This window comes from Musca vetustissima, unplaced genomic scaffold (genome assembly GCF_032173495.1).
Source record: "Musca vetustissima isolate MV318-11 ecotype Yass unplaced genomic scaffold, APGP_CSIRO_Mvet_v1 utg143117, whole genome shotgun sequence".
Classification (NCBI taxonomy): domain Eukaryota; kingdom Metazoa; phylum Arthropoda; class Insecta; order Diptera; family Muscidae; genus Musca; species Musca vetustissima.
Genome location: NW_026886754.1, coordinates 50,354 through 74,154, shown reverse-complemented (window position 1 = coordinate 74,154; position 23,801 = coordinate 50,354). Strand labels below are relative to the sequence as shown.

Below are 23,801 nucleotides of genomic sequence, written 5' to 3'. Positions count from 1 at the left end.
TTTTATAGCAGCTTACCATCAATATAAAAATATTTTGGCCATCAGAATATACTTTTTTGTCATTGCAATATTTTGCAAATAGGTGTTGGTGTTATGAACAAATGTTAATCCGATTTAGATGACATTTACTTTTGTTACCATATTTTAAATCCCACATCGGAACTTTTCCCTTGAATTCGCTTTCACAACTGGTGAATTTATCTGTTACTGAATAAAATGTATATAAAAAAACAAAACAAAATGTCCTCCAATATTCAGGGAAAACTAACTTTTTAGATTATGTCAGAATGTGTTTTTAACTTAGTAGTGGAGCATACGATGTTGTCGATTTTCACTTCATTCATGTAAAAGAGTTAAAAAAATGCCTATAAAAAATCGTACAAGTTAATGCACAGTTGACGTTTGCTTCAAATACAAAATCAATGGTCGCGTATTCCGAACGTGAAAAAAAACATAATTTTTATAAGGCTTTTACATTTTAAAAATCCTGAAAATGTTGGGTGGTGTGTATGTTTTGCCTTGCACATACACATAATTCCCATATTATTCAGAGACATTTTTATGTCCTACGCTGGCTGCACTTTGGTACAGTGTATTATGTCAATGTTTCAAAGAAAATAAGATGGACACAGAATTACATTTTTGACTAGATATGAACATTCTCCAATTAAAATACCTTTTGCTTCTTCCCAGAATTGCTAAATATGAGTTCATATTTAGGCGTAGTTCGCAATAACCTCAACGGACTATGTTGCAGTTCATAAAATTATCCTGCCGATATGATATTGTTGATATTGTGTGGTTTCCTGTGTCCTTGAAATTGATGTATTTTTCCATCCCATCCCCCATGGGGCGGTTCTACTTAATATCATGGTCACAATATAACACATTCACATGCCCTTAGGCTGTGTCAAGGTAACAAAATGATTCAGGATATGCTGATAATTGACTCACTCCTGAACTGGTAATTAGTTTATTCTAGAGATGAGTGAATGTGCAAAAAAAAAAAAAACACTTCAATTTAAAGTTTATAAAAGTTATACCGTGAAAAATGGAAAAGATGAAAAAATTTCAAAACTTACTGATATACTGGTACTTTATAGCCAAGTGGCTATTTTTGTTGTGGTTCGACACGTTATTAGCCTAAGGGGTGAATAAAAAAAATCCACTCTTAGAAATATTCTTTTAAAAATATCCATACTTATAAATATTTTTTAAAAAATCAACTCTTGGAAATGTTAAAAAATCCACACTTAATCTTAAAGAAAACGACACAAAAAATGAAATAAAACCTTTATCAAATCCACGCTTAGTTTTCGAAAAAAGTTTTTCACTCAGAGTTAAAAAAAAAATAATAATATAAATCAGTGAGCGGAGCAGTATAGTCGGACGGCGCCCTATTTTCAACCTATTGACCGACTAGAGGTCAACAAATATTACTAATATTCAGTACAGCCCTTCTAATTACTTGCCCAGATTCCCTTCACCGTGGGTTGTGCTGTGATGTTCAGCTTTCAATTGTGGCCTATAAATCGACTCGAAAAAAAACACAAAGAATTAAATTTTCGGCCCATTTCATCCCAATATTATTATCTAATCATGGCCGAAAATTATAGGCATTGTCCTTGACTATACCTGGATACTAATGGACAATTTCCTCTAGTGTGGTAATTGTTTAATACGTATTCATGTAAGCACCTGTAAATATTTAAGTGTAACTCCCACATCTGAGTACACACGACAATATAATTGGTATCAATTTAAAGGTCAACTACTCCTCTTGGATATATTGTTAACTTCTCAGGTCAATACCCTTCAGGCCATAAAAATTTTGTAATTTTTCACACAAAAGTTAGGGTCCATTTGACCGGCTAAATATTGACCGATCATTACCAGGCAGGCTTATTCTTTGGCCCAATCCCCATGACCACGCAAAAATTCGCGATGTTTGAGTCATAATTGCGGCCTCAGGAGCGACCAGAAAATCAGACAAAAATAAAGTTTTTGGTTCATTTTATCCCCTAAATATTAACGGATCATTACTAAAAATTTTAAAAAATTCGTGAAGATTGGTTCATAACTGTGGCCTGTATCGTGTTTACAAATTATAATGGACAGACGGATGGACGGACACACATGTCTAGATCGACTCGGCTACTCAAGATATGACGATCGGTATATTTAAGGGGGATCTATGACCAATGTTTAATAAATCCGAAATAATTTTGAAAAAATCAAATAATCCAACTTTTTAGATTATAAAAAAATTAAAAAACGAGTAAGGAAAGTAGTAAAGTCAGACGGGGCCGACTATATGATATCCGTCACCACTTTGGGTATATTCAACAGATGGAATCCTAACAGACGTCGCATTTTTGAAGGACCATCAACATGAAATTAAACATGTCATTCTGCAACCTATACTAAATTTTGGTCAGATATAGAGTTTCTTCTAACAATGGGACAAAATTATGTAAATAAATTTAAAGCAAAATACGAAATCTAAACCGATTTCATCGAAACTTGTCACATGTTTGGTTACACTAATTTCAGTATGTTTTTGCATTCGGCCACATTTTGAGTTCTTCATTTACTTATAAATCCAAATTTCGTGCAAATGGAAGGATATATAGATACTTTAGTGCACCATTTACATAAAATCGGACGAAAATATATATGGGATCTATACTCACATATTTCTAGTCTTCAGTACTCTATGCCAAATTTAGTGCAAATCGAAGGACATATAGGGACTTTGGTGCACTATTTACCTAAAATCGGACTAAAATATATATGGGAGTTATATCTAAATCTGAACCGATATTCACGAAATGTAACACACATTGTTCTAGGCTTAATTCAGAATGCTATGCCAAATTTCGTGAAATTCGAAGGATATATAGGGACTTTGGTGCACTATTTACATTAAATCGGACGAAAGTATATATGGGAGCTATATCTAAATCAGAACCGATTTTCACGAAATATAACACAGATCGTTCTAGATTTAATTCAGTACGCTGTGCCAAATTTCGTGCAAATCGAAAGGTATATAGGGACTTTAGTACACCATTTACCTTACACACATCGGTGCCAAATTTCGTACGAAAATATATATGGGAGCTATATCCAAATTTGAACCGATTTTCACGAAACTTGACGCACATCATTCTAGACCTAATTCACTACGCTATACCAAATTTCGTGCAAATCGACAAATATATAGGGACCGTTTACATTAAATTGGACGAAAATATATATGGGAGCTATATTTAAATCTGAACCAATTTTTCCCAATTTCAATAGGGTTTGTACTTGGGCCAAATAAGTGACCTATGCCAAATTTCATCCAATTCGGATTATAAATGCGACCTGTACTTTGTTTACAATTTAACATCGACAGACAGACGGACGGACGGTCATGCATAAATCGACTCAGAAAGTGATTCTATGCATATTCTCAAAAGGAACCATGTGTCTATTTCGTTTCCTTTTGCCTGTTACAAACATATGCACAAAGACATAATACCCTGTACCACAGAGTGGTGTAGGGTTAAAAACCACGCTATAGATTTAAGAAGAGACTTAAAAGAAACCCATGTGTACAGTGTTTGTTAAAAAATAAACCCTTATACTTTTTGAAAAAGAATATTCTTTAAAAAATTCTAGCAATATCTTTTAATAAACTATATCTGATTCCTATCTTTTCCGTTTGAAAATAAAAAAACGGTTTGTATTTCAATTGTCAATGGAGGTCTTTATTCAAATTCACATTCTCTGATTTACTTCTTCAACAAAAGGGGGGCGGCAAAGGGAGTGGCTACTGGAGCAGCAACAGCGGCGGGTGCTACGGCATAAGTGGCAGGGAAAGCAGCAGAGTGGGCAATGGTGTGGGCATTATAGCTGGAGGCATATGGGGCAACATAGGCGGCGCTACCAACAACGGCGGGGGCAGCATGGTAAGCCAAGGGAGCAGAGTACGCCAAAGGAGCGGAGTAAGCCACTGGGGCGGTATAAGCCAAAGGAGCAACAACACCGGGTTTAGCGGCAGCCAAAGCCAAGAGGGCGAAGAAGCAAACAGCGATCTAGAAATATAAGAATAAAAAATTAAAATATTTGTTTTTTTTTTATCGCCGAAATTGTATGCGTAACTTACGAATTTGAACATTTTGAGGTTGTGTGTTTGTTGTGGTTTCTTTATCGATTGACAATAAGAAATTGATGATAAACCGATGACGAACAATGACTTTTATACTAATTGCAATTATTTGACCACAAACGACTCTAATTCATTTGCTATGCTGGTCAGGTGCGTTAAAGGTTATTGCACTGTGGCAACAGACTACAGACACACAAACATACAAGTACATAGTAAAGTATTTGGTTTATAGGAAACAAATCAAAACCAGTAGCCATAGCAGTTACTATTTTTGGTTAACATTATATAGTGCAATAAAAACAATAAAACGTTTTTTCTAAAGGTTATTAATGTTAATTTGACAATGGTATGAAAATGAACAACATTCCAAATAGGTAAAGTGTTTGTTTTGGGGAAATACTGAAAAAAAAAATCGAATTGAAGGCAACATTTATTCATATTCCCATGGTGTTATTTTGATTTTTTTTTTACAAATCACTTGAATTCAAGAACATCCAAGAACCTTGATTTTATTTTGTTTACTTCAATGAATTCTAAATTCGAAACAAAATCATAACTTTCAAATTCATGTGGAATCATTTTGAAGCAGTTTTCTTATAAAAATCCGAATTTTCTCGCTATATGTTATCAATTTCAAATTGTCCAACAAATCGAAAACTTCTACAAAATGTTCAAATTCGTAAGTTAATTGAAAATCATTCAATATTTTTGGTATGTTGTATTAATTTAAAGATTATTTTATTGTTTTTTTAGATCGCTGTTTGCTTCTTTGCCATTTTGGCTTTGGCTGCCGCTAAACCCGGTGTAGTTGCTCCATTGGCTTATACCGCCCCAGTGGCCTACTCCGCTCCTTTGGCCTACTCTGCTTCCTTGGCTTACCATGCTGCCCCCGCCGTTGTTGGTAGCGCTGCTTATGTTGCTCCCTATGCCTCCAGCTATAATGCCCACACCATTGCCCACTCTGCTGCCTTCCCTGCCACTTATGCCGTAGCTCCCGCCGCTGTTGCTGCTCCAGTAGCCACTCCCTTTGCCGCTCCTCTTTTGTTGAAGAAGTAAATCAGAGAATGTGAATTTGAATAAATGACTTGAAAAAACATCTAAAAGACATTGTTTTATTTTTATACCCTACACAACTATGTTGTCAGGGTATTATAGCTTTGTGCAGCCCCAAGAGTTTGTAACGCCGCGAAATGTTGGTCCTAGACCAACCTTTAAGTATACCGATCGTCATATCTCGACTAGCTGAGTCGATCTGGACATGTGTGTCCGTCCGTCCGTCTGTCCATCTTATTTTGTAAACACGATACAGGCCACAGTTATGGACCAATCTTCACGAAATTTTGTAGGATGGGTTTTGCCCAATGAAGACACCTATCGGTTAATATCTAGGGGATGAAATGGACCAAATACTTAATTTTTATCGTTTTTTCTGGTCGCTCTAGAGGCCGCAATTATGACCCAAACATCGCGAATTTTTACATAGAGAAGGGGTTCGGGCCAAAGAATAAGCATGCCTGCTTTGACTTTTGTGTGAAAAATTATAAAATTTGTATTCTATAGCGTAAAGATTCACACCTGAAGGACGACGGTGACGACCAGATAATTATATTGTGATGAACTGGACCGAAAACATAATTTTTTGTGTTTTTTCGAGTCGATCTATAGGCTCCAATGGGAATAAGAAGATCATAATACAAGGGATGGGAATCTGGACAAGTAATTAGAAGGGCTGTACTGAACATTAGTAATAATTGTCGTCCTCTAGTTGGTCCAGATGGATCAAATATCGCGAAATATTGCCCAAGCTCAGAATATAAATCCACAGAAAGTTAGTTTTTCGTGGAAGTTGTGTAGGGTATCATATGGTCGTCCCCGTCCGACTATACTGCTCCGCTCACTGGTTTTTATTTTAAAATGTGAGCATTTGGAGATCTCCAAATTGACAAACAATTTTGTACGATTTTCATAATTTTATGAAAAATGGAGAAATGTTCTTGAGGAATGTCTGTAAAAATCTACACCTATTCCTAAAATATGACCTTCAAAAATGTTGTTTTTAATAAATCGTGGCCTAAACTGTCACTAGCCTTGAGATATGCTCTTTAAAAATTACATTTTTCTATGTTTTTTTTTCTTAACAAATACAAACACGGTTATTTCCGCCTGGACCGAATATTTTATACCATTCACCATGATGCGGGCATTAAAAAAATAAATTTTACCTTCCAAGAAATCTGAATGCGTATTGCAGCATCATCGTAAAATGCCGAAAATCGATCGGGACAGTTATATGGGGAGGCTATATCAGACGTAAATACAGCGATCTCTATAACGATTTTAAAAAAAACCGACGGATAGAATGAAACATGTGATCATTGACCAGACCCCTTCCCCCTGTGGGTTACGTTATGATAGTGAAATGATGTTCAGCCACCAGTTGTCTAGCACCTGCTTTTACTCGGACTTATTCAGACCATTGTGCTCGTTCTGAGTACCTGCAAAAGGATAAGATATAGAAGAGTGGAAAGTGTAAGAAAAAGGTAATAGAGGATAATGTCAGATATCCGCTAACATTTAGTAGCTAAAAATTATTATTGTTATATTTTGGGCGTAAAATAAAATCTTAAAGCAGCTGCTAGGCCTTGAAATCACTTCCTAAAAATACACATGAAAAAAACCAAACCAAACAGTCACTCTTATCGACCACTCTAACAAAATTCGCATATGTATTTTTCAAATTATTTCGATATTAATGCTAAATACAATATATCAAATAAGTGTTGATACGAAAAACAAGACCAAGCGAATGTTTAACATTGTATATGATTGTTTAAATGACGCAGAGCACGAACGTGTAAGTAAATAAGAAGAAACGAGACATGATAAACCAGTAAGGGAAGTAGTAAAGTCGGACAGCGCCGACTATATGATACCCTTCACCACTATGGGTATATTAAACAGGACTATTATGATTAAATTGGATAAAATAAAATATGTGATATTTATCTAAATGTGAATCGACTTATGTCTGTACTGCTAAAAAACGCAACTACGTTATTCTATGCTCAATTTTGTACGTTGTGCAAAATTGTACGTCAATCTGTCAAACATGAGGAGTTTGATGCACAATTACTTAAAATCGGACGAAATATATATGGAAGCTGTATCCAAATATGAACCGATTTCAACGAAATTTGTCACAGGTTAGGTTATACTAATTTCAGTAGGTTTTGTTCCTATCATCCATATATTGGCCTTGGCGCGTCAATTACTTAAAATCAATCTACAATATAAGGGAGCTATATCTAAATCATTCCAGCATCAATTCAGTACGCTATGCCAAATTTCGTGCAAATCGAAAGATATTTAGCGACTTTTGGAGCACCATTTACATTAAATGAGCTGTGCCAAATTGCATCCAAATCGGATTATGAATGCGGCCTGTACTTTGTTTTCAATTTAACACAAACAGACGGCAGACGGACGGATGGATGGATAAAAATTAAAACGACAAAGAATTTCTGTGCCATAGAAACACGCCACCACCACCAAAAACATTCCATAGTTGTTTTTTCCACTCTCTATGACAAGAATTTATGGTTTAAGAATTTATTATTTAACACTAGATTGCCGAAGGCGGTCCGTTTGGCCGTTTTTCAATTTCAAGTACAAAAGCAATTGTATATATTATGACACAGCTTTTTAAAATTTGGTGATTTTTTGTTCCACATAGAACTACGTTTATTGATCATAGTAGCTGCTTCCCCCCTCTTCCATTCGCCGTATTCACATGTGCTATGCCTATAATCGGTAATTTTGACCTCTTGTGAAATATTAAATAATCAAACTACTTTTATTTACTTTATTGTACAAAGTACATTTCTTATATGACCAGATCAGTACAATAACATCGAAAACCGTTTGCTACTCTAGAAACAAAAACGAACACACATATCGGAGCAAAATTAATTTTATATTTATATAGCAGGACCCGTGGCGCTTCGCTGCCCCTGCTGAAGTTATCAAATTAAAATTTAGATATGATCAATTAGTTAGTTAGAAATTTAGAAAATATTGCAGTCTTATATAGGACTGCAATATTTTCTATTGCTGATTTTCAATATGCTGATTTTTAAAATGCAGTAAAAAGTGGATTTTCCGTTGATCCTATCATGCTCATTTTTGTATGGATGGTGTGTATTTACACCTTCGTTATTCAGGCAAATTTTGAAAACGGCATCTGTAACCGTTCCTAAGATAAACGCATATTACATGTTCAGAAATTTTGAGGTATGTTTACTGTTGATGCTATAACTCCGCATCCACGCGGAATTTTAAAACTTTATATAGCCTATGTTACTTTCAGGGCATACCCCGACATACAGTGTAAATCTCATTAAGATCTGTTCAACGGTTTTGGCGTCTATCGGTAACATACAAACAAACAAATTTTTTCTATTTATACCCTACACAACTATGTTGTCAGGGTATTATAGCTTTGTGCAGCCCCAAAAGTTTGTAACGCCGCGAAATATTGGTCCTAGACCCACCTTTAAGTATACCGATCGTCATATCTCGACTAGCTGAGTCCATCTAGACATGTGTGTCCGTCCGTCTGTCCATTATAATTTGTAAACACGATACAGGCCACAGTTATGGAGCAATCTTCACGAAATTTTGCATGTAGAATGAATTCTTGCCAATGAAGACCCCTATTGTTTTTGGGAAAGATCGGTTGGGCAAGAGGTTGAAAATATCACGAAATATTGCCCAGGCTCGGAAAAAAACATCCGTAAAAAATTTGAGGTCCGTGGTAGTTGTGTAGGGTATCGTATGGTCGGCCCCGTCCGACTATACTGCTCCGCTCACTGGTTTATATATATAGATTTTATATTCACTCTTAGAGTAAGCACTTACTATTTTTCGAACATTTTGTCCGCGCTCTTATTTTTCAAAAAGAGAAACTCGAGAGCCCTCCCACCGAAAACAAATAATAACAACATTTTGTATGATTGTAAATAATGTTAAAAATATTTAAAAATAAGTTTAAGAAATTCTTTACACAATAAAAATTCTTTCAGAATGACCTCATTTTGGCCGATTTTAGGCAATATAGGTATATACAAAATCCCAGTCTTTCTAGTGTTAAATATTTATGAATTGCATTCATAAAATGCAGAAACCCCGACATTCATACAATATACGAATTTTATTTTCTGTGTAGTCATTGAGGACAAAGATGTGTACAGTTATAATTTCTGTATTCGAATTTTACAAATTATGCCATCAGAATTATTTTTCATTCTTGTAAAAAAGAATCTAGAGAATAATTTAAAATAATTTTTCCGTCGATTTTACATTTGATTTTCTTGTTATTGGTCTTTTATTTTTCAGAAATACTATACTGCATCTTCTGAATGCAAGGATGAAGCGATGCGAAATTTTGTTCATATCATATTTAGGATAGTTACATTAAATCTGTGAACAGAACAATATTCTACGATTTTCAAAAAAAAAAAAAAAAAGAGTTAAGAAAATCCAAAATAGACCTTGAAAATATGGTGTTTAAAACACTACGCTTCCTTCTGCAACTAGCCCTTGAAAATTCATTCTGCGACAATCCCTTGAAAATATTCTTAAAAAATATACATATGTATGTCTATATGTGATCTTGGCGTTGATAAATATTGTTTTAGATGTTTAGTCCCTTATAAATTGTCTTTAAAAATCCGGATATAGTCCTTGAAAATTGTTATTTAACAATCCACGCTTGTAGCTGCTACTAGACTTTGAAAAGCTAAAATTTCCCAAATTTTCTCAAAACATTCAAAAATAATAACATTTAAATTTCAGTTTGTCATTTTGTTTGTCACAATTTTATTCAAATCCATTATCTCTGATTTACTTCTTCAACAAAACTGGAGCAGCGGCGAAAGTGGTGGCTACTGGAGCAGCAACTGCGGCGGCAGGGGCAACGGCGTAGGTGGCTGGGAAGGCAGCAGAGTGGGCAATGGTGTGGGCATTGTAGCTGGAGGCATATGGGGCAACATAGGCAGCACTGCCAACAACAGCGGGGGCAGTGTGGTAAGCCAATGGAGCAGAGTAGGCCAAAGGTGTAGAGTAAGCCAAGGGAGCGGTATAAGCCAAAGGAGCAACTACACCGGGTTTAGCGGCAGCAACAGCCAAGAGGGCGAAGAAGCAGACAGCGATCTAGATAATTGGAAAAGAAAATATTCAAATCAATAAAAAACCAAATAAAATCCTGAATATTTGTTTTAACTTACGAATTTGAACATTTTGTTGAGGTTTGGTGGTTGGTTTGTTTGTTTTGATTGACAATTAAAAATTGATACCTCCTAAATCGAAAATTGTGATTTTTATACCAAAACGACGCTACAGAGTTTACAAATGTCAGCTGTGTTTGTTATGCACGGTGGTGCGCACGAAAAACGGTTATACATAATTTACATACACACATACGAGTACAAATATAAATTATGGCTTAACTTCATAGGGTATCAGTAGCCATTAAAGACAGTTTTATTGCTGATGGTGTTGTTGGGGTAGCTAATGGGCAATCGCCGGAATTATAATTTTTGTCTAACGGATGTGATTCATGATTGGTTAGAATTAATTAATAAATATTCATTATATAGTTTCGAAAATTCTAGAAATAAAATATAGGTTGAAGGTGACAATAGGGTGTTGGCAAAGGCAGACAGTCAGACAAAAATTTATATATTGACCAATAGGGATAGAATTAAATCAATATGCGGGCGATTATATGATATCCAAAATACGTTTTTTGTCGCAGTCTAAATATTGACTGTATTTGACATGATGGAATGTCATATAGTCACATTGTGAGTGTGAAGGAATATAACACTATGCTGTATTTCTTTAGATCACACCCACGGCCATCACATATAATGGATATATAACGAATTCAAAGCACCACTATGTTTATCAAATGGTTTAACCCTTCAGCACATGCGTTTTGCATATTAAAGTGGTTTCAGAAGTGTGAAAATAATTTTAACTTTTCGTTATAAAAGTATTGGAATTCTCATCAACTAATATCAATTTTAAATTGTCAATCAAACCAAACAAACCAAACCTCAACAAAATGTTCAAATTCGTAAGTTATTTTGAATTTTCAAGAATTATATTTTAAATATATTAATTTTTATATCATTTTTAGATCGCTGTTTGCTTCTTCGCCCTCTTGGCTGTTGTTGCCGCTAAACCCGGTGTAGTTGCACCTTTGGCTTATACCGCTCCCGTGGCATACTCTACTCCCTTGGCGTACTCTACACCGTTGGCCTACTCTGCTCCTTTGGCTTACCACACTGCCTCTGCCGTCGTCGGTAGTGCTGCCTATGTTGCTCCCTATGCCAGCAGCTACAATGCCCACACCATTGCCCACTCAGCTGCCTTCCCAGCCACCTATGCTGTTGCCCCTGCCGCCGCTGTTGCTGCTCCAGTAGCCACCACTTTCGCTGCTGCTCCAGTTTTGTTGAAAAAGTAAATCAGAGATAATGAATTTGAATAAATTGATGAACCAAGTTAAAGACTGAATACCAAAAAAAATATTGTGTTAATTTGATGACTTGCATGATTTTAGTCGATTGCTCCAAAAATGGAACTTCAACGAATTTTATATCTTTAGCCCAAGTTTCTAATATTTTCGACGATGTAGAGGCCGTAGACGCCATGAGGATCTTTAAAACAAAATAGAACCGTTATATGGATTATTGGACAAAAAACTTTGTGGTATTACGGAAATCGGTATCGATGAGATCCATACAGAACTCAAATAGCAGAAAGTCTTTTATAAAAATTGGACTAGGATCTATAATTTACATTAAAACAGAAAAGTTATTGAAAAGCCTAAAACATTACATATTTCAAAACGGATGGTTCTGCTTTACAAAAACGTAGAACTGTGCCTTTTTGGAACCCGCAAGTAAAAAGTTTTGTCGGAATTCTGTATAAGATTTGCCACATAAATTCGCTTGAAAAATGTGTCTGAAATTTTCAAATATCTAAATAAAAACCAGTAAGGAAAGTAGTAAAGTCGGACAGGGCCAACTTTATGATACCCTTCACCACTTTGGGTGTATTCAACAGGACCATTGGTACGTTTCGTGTCAACCGTTGCAACATTTACCTAAACTCCAACGAACATACAAATAGGAGCTTTATGGAAATCTCGATTTCAACAAAATTATATGTTAACCGCAAAACTTTGGGTCTTTAGTGCAAACTTTACATAAAATCGAAGAAAAATATATATGGGAGCTATATCTAAATCTGAACCGGTTGTCACAAAACTAAACACACAGCATTTTAGACTCAATTCAGTCCGCTATACCAAATTTTATGCAAATCGAATGATATATAGGGACATTGGTGAACCATTTACATAAAATGGGACGACAATATATATTGGAGCTATATCTAAATCTGAACCGATTTTCGCGAAACTTCGCACAAATCATTTTAGACTCAATTCAGTCCGCTATACCAAATTTCATGCAAATCGAATGATATATACGGACATTGGTGCACCATTTACATAAAATCGGAAGAAAATATATATGGTAGCTATATCTTAATCTGAACCGATTTTCGCGAAACTTCGCCCACATCATTCTAGAGTCAATTCAGTTGGCTATACCAAATTGCATGCAAATCGTATGATATATAGGGACTTTGGTGCACTATATACCTAAAATCGGACGAAAATATATATGGGAGCTATATCTAAATCTGAACCGATTTTCACGAAACTTAATACACATCATTCTAGACCCAATTCAGTACGATATGCCAAATTTCGTGCAAATCCAATGATATATAGGGACATTGGTGCACCATTTACATAAAATCGGACGAAAATATATATGGGAGCTATATCTAAATCTGAACCGATGTTCTCCAGTTTCAATGGGGTTCGTCCTTGGGCCAATCATGTGACCTGTGCCAAATTTCATCCAAATCGGATCATAAACGCGACCTGTACTTTGTTAACAAAAATACATGGACGGACGGACAGACGGACATGCATAAGGATAATGTACAAGTTAATTTGAATTAAGGCTGTTAATGCAAATTAAGGCTGTCGTCTGTCTAAGCTATAAGGATCTTATGTACAGTATACCCAAAGTCTAATTTAATAGATTAAGGTCTCAATGGGGGCGAATAATCTCCGATCGATATTTCGGTATATAGGAATTTTTAAGTCTTACAGCCTGTTTTTGTAAAATTCCAAACGAACTAATTCGAGTGACTTAGACCAAACCTTTATTTATGTTTATAAATGTTTTCTGATTCAAAACAAAAATAAATGGCATATTTTTCAAAACCAAGGATTTTGGTCGTAAGTCACTCGAATTCATTCGTTTGGAATTTTACAAAAACAGGCTGTTAGACTCATTTTCCAATCGATGTGACTACGTTTTAGCATTACGAAGTAACAGTAATGTGGTAATTCCGGAGTTTTGAGTGTAAACAATTTCCTCACATAACATTTTGAATATAAGTCCATTGTGACCCCCTACAAAGGTCACGCGTCAATTTCGATATGTTCAAGATTTTATCCCAATTTTCGACCTGAGTGTCTCCAGGTTGGTATTTATTCTCAATGCAGTAATTTGTCATGGCATAGCTCGCTATAGATTTTCGATATTTTGAATGTCAATTTTTCGATAGAGTGAAAATATAAATCGGGCCGAGTGAACTTAATGACGTTATTGCTTGTTAATTATAGGTTTATGCTTGGAGATAGCTCCAATATAAATGTCTCCCCAGGTTTTTAGAAATGCCAAATTATGAGCTTAATTGTTAAACCCATTTGTCAGCCATTTGACATTTCGGGTTCAAGATGATAAAAATCTCTTTGCTAAAAATCTATGGCTCAACGTTTTAACATATCACATAAGTTAAGGCCAATTTTTTGAGATTCTTTGGAAATTTATTGAAATGTTAATGCTCAGCTTCAACAGGAGTATATTCTTCTTTCAAAGGTCGATGTATTTTATCAATTCACATTCCCTGTCGCTCTGATATATCCACATCTTTGAATAATATATATAGCCGTATTTTGCATTGAAGGACATTACGTGTAATTTCAGGACTTCGATCATCACCAAGAGTAATAAAGCGAACGGAAATAATCATAAATGATAGAGATAAGCTTGGCAAGATTTTCATTGGTAAAAAGTAGTAACAGCAATGGTGAGACCACCTGTGGCCTTACACTTCCATATATTATTTTTCCTGAAATACTTAAGTTGTGTTCAACGTTTACGATTCAAATTAAATTGTATTGTAATTAACTAAAAAAAAAAACACATTGACGCACCAGACACGCATACAAAGTAGTTGTGTGAGTGTGTGCCTTAACGTGTGTGTTTACACAAAATAAACGTATAAATATCATTCACATCTGGCAATACAGTATCAATTTCATATTGTCAATCAAAAGAAATAATCTAAACCTTAACAAAATGTTCAAATTCGTAAGTAATTTAGCGGATATTAAACGAATATCTGGCGGAGGTACTAATTTCTAAAATTTGTATTTCAGATCGCTGTCTGCTTCTTCGCCCTCTTGGCTGTTGCTGCTGCTAAACCCGGTGTAGTTGCTCCTTTGGCTTATACCGCTCCCGTGGCTTACTCTGCTCCCTTGGCCTACTCTGCTCCATTGGCTTATCACGCTGCCCCCGCCGTCGTCGGTAGTGCTGCCTATGTTGCCCCCTATGCCAGCAGCTACAATGCCCACACCATTGTCCACTCAGCTGCCTTCCCAACCACCTATGCTGTTGCCCCTGCCGCCGCTGTTGCTGCTCCAGTAGCCACCACCTTCGCCGCTGCTCCAGTTTTGTTGAAGAAGTAAATCAGAGATAATGGATTTGAATAAATTTTAGATGACCAAAGTGATAAACTGAAAAAAATTGTTCTTTCATTTGAAATCAATATTTTTGTACCACACTCCACAATAATGTGGTAAAGTTGGCATACAACACTATAAAATATTCATCGCAGACCCCATAAATACTCGATTTAGCCATGCCAATACTTCTCTCAATATTTAAGACCTGGCGAACCACTTGTTATAGGCGGTCAAAATTTGGCTAACATGTTTTTAATGTCGAAACTAATACTGGTATAGGAAATGGGGTCTCTGGGTCCAAGATTTGATATAGCTCTCATGTAAACGTGCTTCCTGATTTTACGTATTTTCTGTCTCTTAGACACATTTATAATCAGAAAACGAGGACAAATTCAATAAAGTTTTGCATGGATGTTTGGTACCCATAAATAAATCTTTGTTTCAAATTACTACCAATTTGATTTAAAATCTTGAGCCCAGAGACCCCATTTCTCATACCAGTATTAGTTTGGCAAAAAATTTCAATTACAAATTACAAATATCGGTCCATGATCAAGTATGGGCCCCCATATAATTTCATTACTTTGAGCATTTCAGATATGTTTTTCAGTTGACTACACAGGCCCATTATAATAGTTTATAGGTATTTCCCAACTGAATAAAATATGGTCCGATTTTAGAATTACGAAATTTGGCATATACATTGTTAAGACTCCTAGGATGTTTTGTATGTAACGGTACCCCTAATCTTCGAATTTGAAGCTTATGGATATGGCTGTAACTTGTTTACTCATTGAGTAATAATTTTCTGTACTAAAAAGTATTAACTTCATAGGATAGGCCCCATATAAGTCTACATCCCCTATTTCGATATTTTGAATCAACCTACCAAAAATTATCAACATCGGTTTACCGTTTAGTACAGCCCCCTTATAACAGCACCGATACACGTTCTGGTCCATTCATGGTTGTTGTTGTAGCAACAGAATACATGTCGTTATGTCATGCATTCAGGAATGCTGCAACTTCAGCGGGTTGCGTACAAAGTGAATTCGGCGATAGGTGAGTAGGTGGTCCTAGTTCACATGCCGGACATGTGTTAGGTATCGAGCCGTCAATTCTTGCCCAATATGAATTGAGGCGGTTGCACCATCCTGATCTTAGTTGAGCTAAGACTACTCATGTTTGCCTTGGCAGCTGCTTCTCCTCAGCTGCGATGGATGGGGGGTGGTCTCCAATTATGGTATTCACTCGATATTGCTCTACTGCCTGAGCGACTGCATCCGTGTGAATACCATTCAGACCTGCTTGATAGGCTTCTTGATCTAGAGGTTCACGCTTGTACCTTTGGACCTCTCTCTTTAGATCATGAAAATCTGATCTGACGTGCCTGGGTGGGGGAGTCCTGTCCATAAAGGCTGTCGAACGTTACTCCCAATATCTTGGGGTAGTTGGTGGTCGGAATCAATTCTCCATCGACCATTATGTTCAGTGGGAGCTTCATTTCAGCCGTCCATGTGGTGAACAGTGTGGCTGTTGATTTGGTGGTGGATATTTTCATATTCCTCAGATGGAAGTAGTTAACAATATCGGCTATGTAGACGTTTAGCCTCTCACATATATCATCAATAATGGGACCCGACGCCATGATCGTGCAATCATCCGCATACATTACGATCTCTATGCCGTCCGGTAAAGGTAGAGGTTAAACAGTTCCGGAGATATCACCCCTCCTTGGCGAACTCCCTGTTTCACTCTACGGGGTTTAGACTTCCTGTTTCTGAATTCCACATACTACTGGCGTCCACACATATAGTTGATAATCCAACGTTTCAAACACGGTCGGAGATTTGTCCTCTCTATATCCTCGAACAGCTTGGCATGGTAGACGGTATCGAAGACCTTCGATAGGTCAAGTGCCACCATAACTGTTCGGTTGCACGGCCTGTTCTGTTTGAGCCCTCTGCTAATATGTTTGGAAATGGCGTGTAATGCTGTTGTTGAACTATGTATCTTACGGAATCCATGTTGGTGTTGGGCAACTGGAAAACTGCTTCTCAACGATGGGAGGAATAGCGCCTCAAGTGTCTTCGCTACCGGCGACAGGAATGAAATCGGCCTGTACGATTCACCCCTGCTGGCATCCTTGCCTGGCTTCAACTAGCGGGACCACCCTGCATATTTTCCAGGCTTCAGGAACTATGTGGGTGGTTAACGACAAGTTGAGGGCTGATGTTAGGTACTCTACTCCAGGTTCATCCAGCTGCTTTAGCATTACCATGGAAATTCCGTCCGGGCCCAACGCTTTGGATGACTTAGCGTTATTAATGACATCTGCAACATCCTCCTTCGTAAATTGTGGTGGTTCCTCCTCAGCTCGGAGTGCCCTTATGCGACGTAGCACACTCCTTTTCGCCCTGTCACTCTCAGGGTGCTCTATGAACCGCCGGTTAAAATAACTCGCGCACCTCTTCGGGTCTGTTACAGTTACGTCGTTAAATGTAACAGCCGTCCTGTCATTTTTCCTTCCAGGATTTGAGAGTGACTTAACCGTTGCCCACAATTTACTTGTTTCGGTGGCAATGTTGCGTTGCTTCAGGTGGTCTAGCCAATTTTTCCTTTTGTGCTCGCATACTAATCTGTTGACTTCATGGGTAAGCTCTCGCACCTATGGGTCTTCAGGAGTAGTACGACGGAGCTCATCACGCTCATTAGCCAATACCGTTGCTTCTGCTGGGAAGTTAGGTCTTACATTCATGGTAGGTCCGTTTGGTATAAAAGTAGGTCCAAGTTTTGACATAGTTAGGGTAGCGCCTCATCGTCAATATCACACTCATTTTCCAACTATGGTGGCTTTAATTTGACATTCCGGGATATTAAAGGGTAGAACACATTTTTGCGGAATATTGTCGCTATATTTCTAATATTATATCATTTTATACCTTCCGCTATAGTATGGAGGGTATATTAATTTTGTTTTTCCGTTTGTAACTCATCGAAATAATCATTTCCGACTATATAAAGTATAAATATTCTTGATCAGCGTAAAATTCTATGACGATATAGCCATGTCCGTCTGTATGTTGTAAGCACTCTAGCGTCTAAACGAATTGAGATATATCGCCAAAATTTAGCATAGAGTCGTCTTTTGTCTGCAGGCAGGTCAAGTTCGATTCTGGGCTTTATCGGTCCACGTTTAGGTATAGCTCCCATATAAGAGTACTCTCCAATTTTCGGTATTTTGGTATTTCTGGAGCGCGTTTTTCAACCGAATTCGCTGAAATTTGGTACTTTGGGTTCTTATTGGGTACCAAATATCTCCACTAAAAATTATAAATATCGGTCCACTTTTTCTGGTACCTCCATATAACGGTATCTCCTAATTTTCAGTATTTTGGGGGTTTTGATCGTAAATATTCGCCGAATTGGTTGTAATTTAGTATTTTGAGTTCTTAATAGGTAAAAAATCTCTCCGCAAAAAATTATGAATGTAGGTCAATTTTTTCAAATAGCCCGCATATAAGGGGACCCCCAATTTTCGGTATTTCTTGGGGTTCTTGAGTGCGTTTTTCAAGCGAATTTGTTGCAATTTGGTATTTTGTAGACGAATATGGTAACAAATTCCCTTCCAAAAATTATTAATATTTGCCCCCTATTTGGGTTAGTCCCCATATAACCCCCTTTTTATATTAAAATAGTTAACAGATTTGTTCCGCGTTTTGAGTTTGGTTCTAAGACTCTGATGTAATCGTTTCACCTGCGGAGGACATCGAGATAAAAAAGTAGAACGTAAGGTTCAATAATAAACTATAGCCGTATTTAGATCTAGCCCCAGTGTAGAGGTTCCATAAGGTTCGATAATTAACCATATATATATATATATATTCATATATATGAACTGTAACCCGCATTTAGGCCTAGCCCCTGTGCGAGATGTACCCGAAGGAGGGGTCCGATATTCCCCATCTTCGAACTTGAACTTAGATTGGAAGAAATAATAAGATGGACAAAGTTTAGATGAAATCTAATTTTTTGGAAACGGATTTGGCCCAAAGAAACATGGGGTCTAGAACCAATTTTTTGATGAGCCACATTTTCATCGTATTAAAGGCTGAGAGTATAGTTATCCATTAAAAATTTCTGAAATTTGTATTATGGTTTACATAATCCCTTTTTAGAAATGTCGGTATAGGTCCACTGTTTGGTACGTTCCCTATATTTTCATTTCTAGTATCTGTCAGTATATGGAGGGTATCCAAAGTTCGGCCCGGCCGAACTTAACGCTTTTTCACTTGTCTAACCTAATTTTCTCTACGACGTGACTATAATTTGGCCTATCGGAAACTAGTATAATAGGTTAATTGTTTAAAATAGCATCCGTTATATAATGTTCTGTAATGTCCCGACTGATTTAAAGAGTTCTGAAAGCACATCATATGTTGGAGTGTATAAGAAGCCCTTGGTCCTTGTTTTGGCTTATTTCCAAATACAAAGATGTTGGACAATGGCAACGACAAAATCAATCTCTATTCCATACTTAAAAATGAGGATACTCTAATGTGAGAGTAGGTCCAAAATAATGGACCTAGTCTCACATTATATTATATCGATAAAATGATCTCTGTTTTTATGGAGAGTTATTAATAAAAACAACAAGAATTTGGTTAATCACTTGGGTCAGCACAGTTTATTCGAATCCAATTATCTCTAATTTACTTTTTCAACAAAACTGGAGCAGCGGCGAAGGTGGTGGCAACTGGAGCAGCAACAGTGTAGGTGGCTGGGAAGGCAGCAGAGTGGGCAATGGTGTGGGCATTGTAGCTGCTGGCATAGGGAGCAACATAGGCAGCACTGCCGACGACAGCGGGAACAGTGTGGTAAGCCAAAGGAGCAGAGTAAGCCAAAGGTGTAGAATAAGCCAAGGGAGCGGTATAAGCCAAAGGAGCAACAACACCGGGTTTAGCGGCAGCCAAAGCCACAAGGGCGAAGAAGCAAACAGCGATCTGAAAAAGTACAAAAGTTTGAAATTAGTAAATCAGGAAAATATTTGGTTTAAATATTCTCTAAAACACTTACAAATTTGAACATGTTGTTAAGTTTAGTTGGTGTTGGTTTGTTTTAATTGTCAATGCGTAATTGATGGTGTATTACCCGGGCTATATGATATTTATACGATTAAATTGTTTTCAAATTTAATTATAACACATTCCAAATAAATTCTGTACTTGATATGCGTAACTTGTGCGTAAATTAAATACAAGAAGACATAATTGAAATTATATTGTTGTTTTAATATTGTTCTTGTCATGTCGGAATTTAGAATTTTGGAAAACAAAGTAAACATGAAAGTGAAGGTTAGCTGTTTATGCCCAGGTATTTAAAATAATTACCTGTTTCAAGAATATCATTTAAAATATGTAAACAGAATATATAGAAAAATTTAGAATATCCGATTGCTGATATATACGGCTATTGACGGTATTCTAAAACATTAATCTGTATTGAATAATTTCTGGAAAGAAAATTCAAAATGTCAAATTAAAGCTAGTTCGATGAAAATCCAGTTCACTTTCATGTGGGGGTATATAAAAAACATGAAACTATATTAGGGATTTTCCGTAGAAATGTGTTTATCCTCCAATATCCGGGAATGCTAAATTGCAGGGAAAATGCGCCTAAAAATACTGACAACGTGGTGATAACCATATATGAGGGCTATGTCAAAACGTGAACATCTTCAAGAATTGTTTATACAAAATTACAGCACCCATCTCTGAGGATGCTTTCAAATATTGAAAATTTGATCGTTAACGGAGGTATACAAAATTTTAATCCAATATTGATAATTTCTGGTAGGAAGATTTGATACCCCATGAGAATCTGAATAAGTAACTTAGAGACAAATCTTTCTGTTATTAGATAGCGGTTGGACTTTTATACCTACCAATTTCATATTTAAGTTTGTTTTATTTATATACGTAAGCAACAACAAAAATCATTTTAATTCAACTTATTTTTATTTGTAATCAGCTTAAAATACGCACAGGTCTCGAATACCAACTAATGTGCGAACACAAATTAACCGTATAAATATCATCAACGGGCGGTAATCCAGTATCAATTTCGTATTGGCAATCAAAACAAACAAACCTCCCCCAAACCCTAGCAAAATGTTCAAATTCGTAAGTATTGAAGAGGATATTAATCAAATACCTTGCAGAGTTAATAATGTGTATGATTTATTCTATTTCAGATCGCTGTCTGCTTCTTCGCCCTCTTGGCTGTTGCTGCCGCCAAACCCGGTGTTGTTGCTCCTTTGGCTTATACCGCTCCCTTGGCTTATTCTACACCTTTGGCCTACTCTGCTCCTTTGGCTTACCACACTGCCCCCGCTGTCGTCGGTAGTGCTGCCTATATTGCTCCCTATGCCAGCAGCTACAATGTCCATACCATTGCCCACTCTGCTGCCTTCCCAGCCACCTACACTGTTGCTGCTCCAGTTGCCACCACCTTCGCCGCTGCTCCAGTTTTGTTGAAGAAATAAATCAGAGATAATGGATTTGAATAAATTGTGATAACCGAAGTGATTAACCAATTAGTTGTTGTTTTAATTAAGGGTCACTCCACATATTTCAAGCGAATTTGATGTACACAAGATGTTCAATATGGTTTTAAATTATTTTTTGGTCTTTTGATAGGTTTCTTCATATTGGCGGATATAAAGAAATAAGTCCGGTTGGATTTAATGTATTAGGAATTGTATGAACAGATTTGGAGAATTTAGTATATGCGGGCCTATGTTGAGACATAGACCCCAAAAAAGGTCCCGATGTACTTTTTGACGAACCACCTTAAGGTGTTTTGACATGACCCTGTATGAAGGTCCGATCTATTATAATTACTTTAAAAGCGATGGGTCTAAAATATTCTGTTCTGACGAACTTAATGACGTGTTAGCTTGTTAGACATTCCAACATTATAAAGGAGGTATTTTTACTTTTTTGAATCCTATCGAAAATATTGTATATATAGCATTTGTTTTTTAGGTCATTTTTATACCCTTTGCCACACTGTGGCACAGGTGGCAAAAGGAAACGAGATAGTCAAATTTAGGAGTTAGGATAGCCTAATGAGTGCCAAGTTCTATTGAAATCCATTGATATTTAGATATAGCTACCATATACAGTCGAATTCGGATAAGCGAATTTTCAAACACTTTACTTCGCCATTCTCGATTTTAATTTTTCAAGATTTTCAATGGGCTGGTATATCCCCTTAAGAGAAAAATATCATTTTGGTAAGGGCGACGAAATTCATTAACATTTTTATGTGCAGCCCTATGTAAATGGTGTACCAAAGATCCAATGTTATGCCGATTGACTCAAAATTTTGCACATTGTACTGAAGTAAGGATAGCCTAACGTGTGCCAAGTTTTATTGAAATCGGTTCAGATTTAGATATAGCTACCATATATAGTCTCGTTTGATTTTTAGTAAATGGTGCACCAAAGATCAAAAATATGGCCGATACGTACTAAACGCACTGAAATTAGCTAACATAACCTGTGACAAGTTTCATTGAAATCGGTTAATGTTTGGATATAGCTTCCATATATATTTTTTGCCCGATTTTAAGAAAATTGTGCACTAAACACATCATCTTTGTCAGATTAACATGAAATTTCGCACAACATGAACAAAGAATGACATATTTTACATCACATATTTTAATTCAGCCAACTTAATGTTAATAGTCCTTCCGAAATATACCCATATTGGTGAAGAGTATCATATAATGGGTCCTTTCCGACTTTACTTCTTTCCTTACTGATTACTATTGGTTCCGGAATATATGCAGTAGCTAGCGCTCGTGTGTGTCAATTTTTATGTGTAGAATCCATAACTGATAATTTTTGTCACATTCTGAAAATAAATTTGTTTCAATATGATCTTCTTTCGATTGTGTAGCGAATTCCCTTATCATGAACTATGTTATAACAAGTTTACGTATGGGGCACTCCAATTTTCGGTATTTTGAGATTTGAAGAAGATATACCATCAAATGAGATTTCAAACTGTTATTTCTGATCCCCACGATGTTAAAAATGTTCTTTAGTAAAAAAAATTGTCGGTATTTATATACGTTTGTGTTAAATAAGGGATATCTTTCTTTATATCAAACAAAACTTGTCAAAAATTGCAGAAGTCCATAACTCCTGAGATATGGGACTTAAAAATGTCGTTAGGCCTAATGTATTTCCCTATCACAAAATGTGCATCTATATGAATCGGCTGAGGATCTCGAGAAATGGAGCAAAGAAATATTTAAAATAAAAGAATTTATTCAGTTTGCCATTTCGTCTATTACAATTTATTCATATCCATTATCTCTGATTTACATCTTCAACAAAACTGGGGCAGCAGCGAAAGTGGTGGCTACTGGAGCAGCAACAGTGTAGGTGGCTGGGAAGGCAGCAGAATGGGCAATGGTATGGGCATTGTAGCTGGAGGCATAGGGAGCAACATAGGCAGCACTACCGACGACAGCGGGGGCAGCATGGTAAGCCAAAGGAGCAGAGTAGGCCAAAGGAGCGGAGTAAGCCACTGGGGCGGTATAAGCCAAAGGAGCAACTACACCGGGTTTAGCGGCAGCAACAGCCAGGAGGGCGAAGAAGCAGACAGCGATCTAGAAATAATTACACAAAAGATAACAATTAGTGTCCATTCAAATTAATTCCACAAATA

At 36.6% G+C, this 23,801-nt stretch overlaps 5 protein-coding genes across 5 annotated transcripts; 3 read left to right on the top strand and 2 right to left on the bottom strand.

Moving 5' to 3' along the window:
• Window positions 1-3,782: 3,782 nt before the first annotated feature.
• LOC133334235 (cuticle protein 16.5-like) lies at window positions 3,783-4,168 on the bottom strand. Its single transcript, XM_061542526.1, has 2 exons — window positions 4,157-4,168; window positions 3,783-4,085 (listed from the first exon to the last, which is right to left on the bottom strand). The coding sequence occupies exons 1-2, from the start codon at window positions 4,166-4,168 to the stop codon at window positions 3,783-3,785; spliced, it is 315 nt and encodes a 104-aa protein (XP_061398510.1).
• Window positions 4,169-4,826: 658 nt separating this feature from the next.
• LOC133334234 (cuticle protein 16.5-like) lies at window positions 4,827-5,215 on the top strand. Its single transcript, XM_061542525.1, has 2 exons — window positions 4,827-4,838; window positions 4,913-5,215. Exons 1-2 carry the CDS (start codon window positions 4,827-4,829, stop codon window positions 5,213-5,215), a joined length of 315 nt encoding a protein of 104 aa, XP_061398509.1.
• A 4,845-nt stretch (window positions 5,216-10,060) lies between these two features.
• On the bottom strand, window positions 10,061-10,486 carry LOC133334233 (cuticle protein 16.5-like). The gene is made up of 2 exons (XM_061542522.1): window positions 10,444-10,486; window positions 10,061-10,369 (listed from the first exon to the last, which is right to left on the bottom strand). Exons 1-2 carry the CDS (start codon window positions 10,453-10,455, stop codon window positions 10,061-10,063), a joined length of 321 nt encoding a protein of 106 aa, XP_061398506.1. The 5' UTR covers window positions 10,456-10,486.
• Window positions 10,487-11,004: 518 nt separating this feature from the next.
• LOC133334232 (pupal cuticle protein C1B-like) lies at window positions 11,005-11,687 on the top strand. The gene is made up of 2 exons (XM_061542521.1): window positions 11,005-11,022; window positions 11,361-11,687. The coding sequence occupies exons 1-2, from the start codon at window positions 11,005-11,007 to the stop codon at window positions 11,685-11,687; spliced, it is 345 nt and encodes a 114-aa protein (XP_061398505.1).
• Window positions 11,688-14,643: 2,956 nt separating this feature from the next.
• On the top strand, window positions 14,644-15,080 carry LOC133334237 (cuticle protein 16.5-like). The gene is made up of 2 exons (XM_061542528.1): window positions 14,644-14,682; window positions 14,751-15,080. Exons 1-2 carry the CDS (start codon window positions 14,671-14,673, stop codon window positions 15,057-15,059), a joined length of 321 nt encoding a protein of 106 aa, XP_061398512.1. The 5' UTR covers window positions 14,644-14,670; the 3' UTR covers window positions 15,060-15,080.
• Window positions 15,081-23,801: the final 8,721 nt, after the last annotated feature.